The sequence below is a fragment of the Metopolophium dirhodum genome, chromosome 5 (assembly GCF_019925205.1).
Source record: "Metopolophium dirhodum isolate CAU chromosome 5, ASM1992520v1, whole genome shotgun sequence".
In the NCBI taxonomy this organism is placed as follows: Eukaryota; Metazoa; Arthropoda; class Insecta; order Hemiptera; family Aphididae; genus Metopolophium; species Metopolophium dirhodum.
The window spans coordinates 39258248-39267256 of record NC_083564.1 but is presented as its reverse complement, the minus strand read 5'-3'; the positions used below and the strand labels follow the sequence as shown (position 1 = coordinate 39267256).

General features: G+C 26.3%; 1 protein-coding gene across 3 annotated transcripts; it reads right to left on the bottom strand.

Moving 5' to 3' along the window:
* Positions 1-856: 856 nt before the first annotated feature.
* LOC132945103 (venom protease-like) lies at positions 857-8050 on the bottom strand. Of its 3 annotated transcripts, none has more exons than XM_061014741.1 (8): positions 7861-8050; positions 5273-5400; positions 3381-3689; positions 3112-3259; positions 2282-2448; positions 1558-1659; positions 1292-1431; positions 857-1216 (listed from the first exon to the last, which is right to left on the bottom strand). In XM_061014741.1, exons 2-8 carry the CDS (start codon positions 5370-5372, stop codon positions 1052-1054), a joined length of 1131 nt encoding a protein of 376 aa, XP_060870724.1. In that variant the 5' UTR covers positions 5373-5400; positions 7861-8050; the 3' UTR covers positions 857-1051. The 3 variants fall into 3 exon arrangements, with proteins under 3 accessions (XP_060870724.1, XP_060870725.1, XP_060870726.1); XM_061014742.1 differs by having other exon boundaries at positions 5273-5328; XM_061014743.1 differs by lacking the exon at positions 7861-8050 and adding an exon at positions 5434-5504 and having other exon boundaries at positions 5273-5328.
* Positions 8051-9009: the final 959 nt, after the last annotated feature.

The following is a 9009-nucleotide window of genomic DNA, read 5'->3' as shown; positions in this document are numbered from 1 at the left end:
AGTAGTTATCTGAGTTATTAAAAATTTGTTGTTAAAGTAAATCGATAAACCAATTGCGCAGAGTTGACTGTTCATCTTTTCGTTCTTAAGTAAAATTCATAAAAAACAGTGTTACTTGTCAAAACTATAATATATTTCATACTAATATTATTTATTATCATTATGATCAGGGCTTGAAACCCGTAATTTCCCGGAATTTCGGAGAACCTATAATCGGTTACCGTTATTACAAACCTATTTGTATTCTTTGACTTATTACTTAACCATTTTCATCGATTTCGAAAAAGCGTTTGATAAAGTATAGCACAAGGGAATACTGTACAAATTGCTCACGTTAAATGTACCAGTCTATCGGATACCTATATATTATAGTCAATCATAGCAATTCATAATTTTCAGAAAACATTCAATATTATATGTAATATGAATTTATTTTGTAATTTTATTATTAACAGTAGATACCTTACAATTTTTTAGAAATACAGCTTGAGGGCACGGCCCTTACGGCCTCCCCCTAACATCGCCCTTGCTGTAAATCAGGCCCGGATTGAGCTGGCGTCTAATGGGTAAAGCCCGGTGGACCACCCAGAGGCATGATTTCTAATTGTTGAAAGGCAAGCCAAAAACAACTTCAGCAGGCCAATATAATATTATAATGTACTAAGTATGGAATATTAAAAATAAATAGTCACTACACTCGAAATTAGAATCTTCACATGAAATCTGATAATTCAATATACATCCATTATGAATATTGTATAGGTACCTAATAATACTAATGTAGTATTCTAATTACTTAAATTTAAATATATATATAGACATGATTGTACCTAAAAATATTGGACAAAAAACAAAATATTAGAATACAAATAGTATCATTTTTTATTTCTAAATATCATTTTTTTAAACAATTGCGGTTAAAATTATTAAGTTGTCTGAGCAGTTATACATTTTTTTTTAATAGTAAATAGATAAGCCAATTGCACAGAGTTGTCTATTCTTCTTTTCGTTCTTAAGTCAAATTCATATAAATAGCATAAATTAATACAATTTAATTGTAATTCATGGTATCTGTGATCCATTGGACAAATGATGTCACCCTAGCATATACACCTGGATAACCTACTTCTGCGCAGTTAGTATGTCCGAAATTCACGACTCCCACTAAATAATATTGAGAACCACTTTTCCACATTAAGGGACCTCCAGAATCTCCCTGAAATAACAATCAAAATTATAAATAGGTATATTCAAAATGTATATTCAAAATTATAAACATTTTATCTATTACCCTACAAACGTCTGTTCCAAATATCCCAGCACACAAATGTCTATCATCGATGTAAATACTTTTGTTAAGATATCCTCGTTGACATAGCGAATTTTTCACCACTTGTAATTGAACATCTATTAGAGCATCATAACTTGGATCTTTTAAATAATAAATATAACATTATTAAACCCAAATTTATAAAATATACATTAATATTTGAATATGCTATAATGCCTGTAAATGTACCTAGGTACTCTATATTTATATACTATTTGGTTACTTACTTAACATTGTGGAACCCCATCCTGCAAGATATGTGTCAGATTCAACGAAATTGTTGGCTCTATGATTCGATAAGATGGGTAAACATATAGGTTGAATTAATCCTAAAAAAAAATGTTGAGTTTAGGATTATGTTTGTAGATTGATCTAGACACAAATGACTACACTGCTTATAGTAATAACTAATAAGTAATGTTAACGCACGCCATACACATAAGTAATATTATTATAATCTAGTGCCTACAGTACGCTAAAAGTTCGCCTTATAATGTATATTATACAAGTGACCTGTTGACCTTGTCATTCTAACACATATGGCATGATTTACAATTTGCGAATAACAACGATGCTGTTATTTTTGCACAATATGATGTTACTTTTTATACAATATTAAATTATATTCAACACACTGCCGCGCCGTAATTAATGTTTTACACAATAAAGAATTAATATAATTTAAACAATGATAATTTTGTCTTAATTTTTCAAATCTATCCATTGGAAGTAGTTTAGTGAATATGTTTGCATATTGTTACCACTACGAATCTAAAATCCATTGTATGTAATATACTAGTGATTCTATGTATTTGAAATGTTTAGTAATAATATTCTAACATAACATTTCTTATTTCTATATTTTCGATACCCCCAGAGAATTATATATTATTAAGAAATGTATTATATTAGTGAAAAAATAATTAGTAACTAAATATAAAAAATACTTACGATCGAAGGAAACACTGTAGGCTAATTTTAATAATGCAATATCACTGGTCAGATCTTCTGCGTTATATTGGTTATGTCTTATGACAAGTGAAATTGGAACATCTATTGGATTAGCTTCATCTTTAATATTAGGATTCAAGTTCAAATCACCTAAACGCACAACCTGCCTGAAAAACCAAATAACTTGAAGCTACGATATTTGATATAAAAGATTATCAAAAATTGATTTTATATAAATTAATAGATCGTTTATAAATAAATAATAATGTTCTATATTAGTTTGAATAAATTGGTTTGACAATAGTGTATTATAACACCAATGATAGGTACAATTAACATTAGGTATGTGGTATAATATATTAATATTATTATAGAATCAACCTACTGTCTATAATTTATTTACCTATAATAAATATATTATTAATATGTTGGAAACATGTTTTGTAAAAAAGTGTTTTACTTTTTTGACAACCTACTTGTAAGTTGTTCAAAAATTTAAAAAGGTACATATTTAAAATTTAAAGGAAATATTCAGCTTTGAAATATTTAATAAAAAATGTATGCCGTCATTTAAAAAAGTAAAACTGCTGGTTGTAGCTCAACAATCTACAGGAACTGACCAAGGTTTTATAAAATGTACATGCAAGACAAAATTTCAATTCAAAAAATGTCCGTAGGTAAAAAATAACATTTCATGTAGTTAGAAATGGCATACGTCAATTATATGCTGCAATAAATTGTAAAAACAATAAAAATATTTTGATTCACCACTTTACCTAACATATAATGCCTATATTTAACATTTTTCTGGTAACGTAATATACACTTACAAACGGTACATTCCAATACCGATTGTGCAGTGGGCAGCCGTTATGACGAATCTATCTGATATCAAGGAACCAGCACACATCCACTCGTATGCCGGATTTTCCATATTAAGATTCAAGTACCCAAGTGCTGCTATCCAGGGCCAAGCACCTAAATACATTTAAAAGTCAATATTTGTAATTATAATTCACTATATCTAATATAACTGTCTATGTAAATTGTATATATTTTGTGAAATAAATTATAATTTAATTTGTTTTCAAACGTATACCTAATACAGAAGTATTTCCTCCGTCAACTGGATAGTGAGTAATTTCGCTCCATCCACAAGTGTCTTGAGATGGCAATTTTCTTGACGAAACTGTTTCGTAAATATCTGGTAATTTAGAATCAGATTCATTCGAAAATGGACAGCATACCTTGGGGTAATAAGGGAAATCATTTTCATGTCCACATACTTGGTTTCTGAGAAAAGTGGCAATAGAAGAATTTTGGCTTTGATTTTCTACTAGATAAAGTAGCACTGGACATTCCATTATGTTAATGCAATTGACGTTTTGAACTTTTGGTGTGAAACATTCTAAAAGTTTAAACAATTAGGTACAATTATTTTACATAGGTAAATTTTTTGAAAAGTTTGTTAAAAAAACTTAATTTCTTTATTAGTTTAACTGGTGTAATATTAATTACCAGCTATATTCCTGAATTCGTGTTGAGTTAACTTAACAAAAAAAAACAGGGAATTCCCTGTACTGTAAAGTAAGTTTCAAGTTGACCTATGTCTTTGTTATTATCAGTCTTACTAATAATAAAATAAATAACTATATAATTGCAATGTAAAAATAGTAAATACAATAAAATAAAACTAGTGATATAAATCCAGGGAACTCACTATACTGTAAAGTAGGTTTCAACATTTATCATTGTCACCTACTGTCTTACAAATAATAAAATAAATTACTATAGGTAATAACAATATAAATATACCATAAAATATAATTAATTATATAGACCGTCTTTGATCAGAATCATTTTTCGTATGCAACATTGAATTCTAAATTAACACATACTTGATATACATTATAGTGACTTATTCTATAACAAGTTACATTTGACACCTATAAGTACTGTACAGCAGATAATTTGCCTAGTTTCTCCCATTTTTTATGAATGCTTACTTAAAATAAGTACAGAAATATATTAATAACCACAGGACCAGAATTCAGAGGCTACTCTAAAGTGACAATTTTCTAGAGAATTCTCATCTCTTTAATTTCTTCTATAACACTGATGGATGCGACTTTAAGTGTATAATCATCCTGACTTTCCCTCGGGGTATTATAAACCTCGCTAATCAGGTACTTATAGGGAATTGTTTAATGAAATATAAACTTAGATGCAATTTAACACATTTAAACGCTGTTTACGCCTAAGAATCCAACGAAGCTTGTAATTTATTTGGTTCTAGTTACTAGTTATAATAATATAATATTAGCCCTAACTTTATGAAACTAACAGTCAATAAAATAAAAAATTTTAATTGGATGTATAATACCTAATTTATAGGTACTTAATACACTAATACTTATATATTCCTAAATAATAATTTTAATTTTAAAAAGTTTGACAGTTAAAAACTGCTCTACTGTAAAGAAATTGTCGTGTACCTATGTATAATGGATGTGTTATATTTGAATTTAATAATAAATCATTGTAGCTCAAAAAATCCTTTTTTTTAATTACAACAAAATATTAAAAATCGGTGGATAAAAGTTCATTAATTTACTCGTAAAAATAATCTAATTTCGCTAAAAAATTAATTTTATTTTCCGGTACACTTTTTTTTATTTAAGGTAGAAAAATTCTTCTATTAAAATGTCTAATGTCACCAATGGAAAAAAAAACATTTATGAATTTCTACCTTAAAATAGTTTGATAATTTTCGAAATTTTGATGAATTTTGTCAACATTTGAAGTTTGAATTTATATTAAAAATAAACAATTTATATTAGAGTTCAAACTACTAACTAGAACAAAGTACATCGGATTCGTGTATTAATCAGTGATCAGTTTTTGAATAATTTGACTACAATCACACGCACATATAGTTATTTGTATATTTAAATTAACTAACAACAATATTTCATCATTTTTTTAACTCACCTTTATATTTTGGTGAGTTTTGAGCCTTGACAATCCTGTCTCCGCCAATCCCCAGACTAAAGACCAATACCATACAAAAAATAAATTTACTTCCATCCATGTTTACTTAAGAAGATCAAACCTTGTACCTAAATACAAAAATATAAAATTAAAGTATTTACCTATAGTAAATATTTAAATTGCCCACGCCGCGCTGTACTTCTTGATTTTGTTACAGCTGTGATAATAATTACGTAATAATTTGTCTGACAGAAGGTAATCAATATTTAAAATAATAAATAACAAATAAAAGATTACAGTAGGTCAAACAATATTAAATTTATTAGGTATACATAATATTATAGTCAACAGAATACATAAAACCTATTGATGGATAAAAGTCTTTTAATATATGTATTTAAATGTATTTTTATTAATAATAATTATTTTAATTTCAGTTATCTGACTTTGTCGATAACCCTTATAAAATGATTTTATAACATAGTACTATTTCAAGAATATTAAAATTAGTAATCATCAAGTGCAATATACTATATAGAAAAATAATATAATATAATATGGTTACAATATATAATTTCAATTTGTAACTTTCGTCCACTCAATATTTTAAGTACCATAGACACGTGCACGCAATTTGACGAATTTAGAAATTTAGATAGTCCTACCAAATATAACATAACATATTATACCATTTAACAACCATATTAGGTTAGGTTTACATAATGCGTACAAAATGTAATGTTTTTATTTATCTATTAATTAGATTAATTTCTAGATACCTTTATAGGCATCAAACGAATGGTTAAAAACAAGCAATTAATTACAAAAAATAATGATGAATCAACATATAGGTAGGTTCACGGTTAACCGTAATGTTCGTGACCGTCATAAAAATCTTTTTATCGGTCTTATTTTATATAAACATATAATAATTTAAATTTATTACCTACCATATTATATTTTGTTCACACAAATATATACTTATGATATTGTTATTAAAAAGTTAGTCAAGTACCTACTTATAAAATGTATTTAATTGTTCACTTCACGTACAAATTTGAGGAAAGTATATTTATAACCAATTTATAAATTTAAATATTCATTATTTATTCATAAAATTGATCACTTAACTCATAGATAAGATCAACAATTATACCTTATTTTGTTGAAAATTAACTAAAATAAATTAATTGGATTATTAGTTTAAGCAGCTAGATAAGTAGGTACACATAAAAAATACATAATTACATAAATATTCTTATATTATTATACATGTATTCAAATGTAGAAATAATTGTCTAGTCCAATTTTAGGAAAAAAATGGTGTGTTAATGGATGTCACTCTGCTGTACATTTGGTTACAAGTGGTTGACTGTAATGCATGGTGTTAAAAATGAATTCAATGACATACTACCATTGTATACGAAAAGAGAGAGAGGAGATGCTTTATATCAGCCGAGGAAATTTTTTTATTATATTTATATTATTATTAAAACGCGGTAGCCGGTAAGTTGAATTAATATTATAAAATTACAACAAAATAAGTAAAATTGTTAGTCTTGGTTATTTAATATGTAGTTTCATCCAAATTTGAACATAAAATAACTATAAAGAAATGTGTACCTATTTACGTTTACCTTGTTTTAAATTTTCAATCCTTAGCTGTAAAAGTTGAATATTTTATCAATGTTTAACTACAAAATCATTTTTTAATTTTAAATTTTATAAATGTTGTCAACATTTGAAATTTAAACGCTTATAAAAAAAATGTGCTGATGTATTTTTAATATTTTTCAACTGCTATTTCAGCAGCCTTGTAATCAATTTTGACACTTTTTGGCCCAAAAAATAAAATTGTATTGATATTTATAGAAAAAATAAACTTAAAATAATTGAAATTTGAAATTGTCCTTAAACAGCTCAAAACGAGTTAAAATATTTTCAAAATTGTATGATGTAAGTATAGAAAATGAGAATATAAACATTTAGTGAAGTTTGTATGTATCTATACAATTATTCTTTTTGAATTACAACAAAATAAGAAAATAGCTACTTGAGAAATCGAGTGATTGATGAATCCAATGTTGTAAAAATTTTCAAACGCTCATTAAAATTTAAATTGACTTTCTTAGACATTTTTTTTTTTGGTAAAGGTAGATAACCTTATTAAGAATCTTTTATTACATTTTAAAATCTTAGATTTAAAAATAAATTTCTGAGTGAATCTGTACACATTTTAATGGTCGAATTGGGCAGTTGAATGGCTAGGTGGACTCCCTCGAGTAAAATTTTAGGCCATACTGAAGATCATTTCAAGGTAAAAATAATGCGATAAGCAAACAAGGAAATTAAAGTTAAAAATATTTGTTTTTCTTTTATACAAAGTATTATTTGTTATAATATATATTTTTGAATATAATAAAAGGCTCGTTCGAGTAATTTATATTATAACATTTTAAACACCGATGTGTTTTAATTTTGATTTTTTTGTACCATAATATAAGTAGGTAATTTTAAATTTTAAAAAAATACACTCATGAGTTGTTAATACATTATATAGGTACATAACAGAGTTGTAGAGTTATTACCTGTTAATTTTTCGGTGATTTCTATAATTTTGCGCAATGTTTATTATAGAAATAAACTTTACTGACCACCAAAACAGCCAATTTTTTTTAACTCAAATAAAATGTACCTTGTACGATAGGTAAAACTATTAATCGAACTTTGGCGTATTACTGATCACTTATTATCACTAATATGCCATAAAGTGATACTAATAAAGTAAGGATTAATATGCATTATGCTCAACAGTAGTGTCAAATCCCTCCTCCAATTCGTTTTGTTAAAAATGATAGTTAATATATTATAATTGATATCAATATGATGAAGTTTATATAATGGAAGTTGTGAACTACATTGTACGCATAAACGAAGGTCTTTAATTAAAAGATAATCATTAATCAGTAAACATTTAATATGATTATTATTATGCTTAAATGATTTTACTAAAGACCTACCTATAATATGTGTGAATAAAAACATAACTTGATTAAGTAATAAGTTTATTTTATTTAAATTATTATTTATTATTTACTCAATTTTATCTTAAAATGACAAAATAATTAAACAGTAAAATGTGAAAAGTAAAATATTCTTTATAACGTGCAGGATTCTTGTTGAACGCACAAATAACATAAATAAAATATTTCTATTATCTGTATATAATTATTTCGAAAAACTCATTTTACTTTTCTATTCCTCCTATATGATGCGTTATGATTGAGATGACTTTAGGAATGCTAATATATGTATAAAAAAAAACGATGTCGCTCAATTATTAAAAATACCACAAACTAGGTGACTAAAATACGCCTAGTATGCAAACATTGAGAGTTTGGGGATTAAGATGCGAGTATATTATCATACGGTATTTATAAAATCTCCACCGTTTTTGTAAATTATATTAATAATGCAGTTAAAATAATATTGCCAAAATAATCTACCAAAAATAACTATTACGAAATCTGTTATTATTCTAACTTTGGAAAATCAGAGAGTAACAAAACGTGACAGATGACAGAACACAAATCGTTTAACGTGGGGAACAACTTGTTTGTAGCCAACAACGAAAGTAATTTTACGTGTTATATTACCATAGATAAAACTATTATAATACATCATATCCCAAACATGAAGGGCGTAATGAAAAAATAAATTCTTTCATGAGGTGTTGC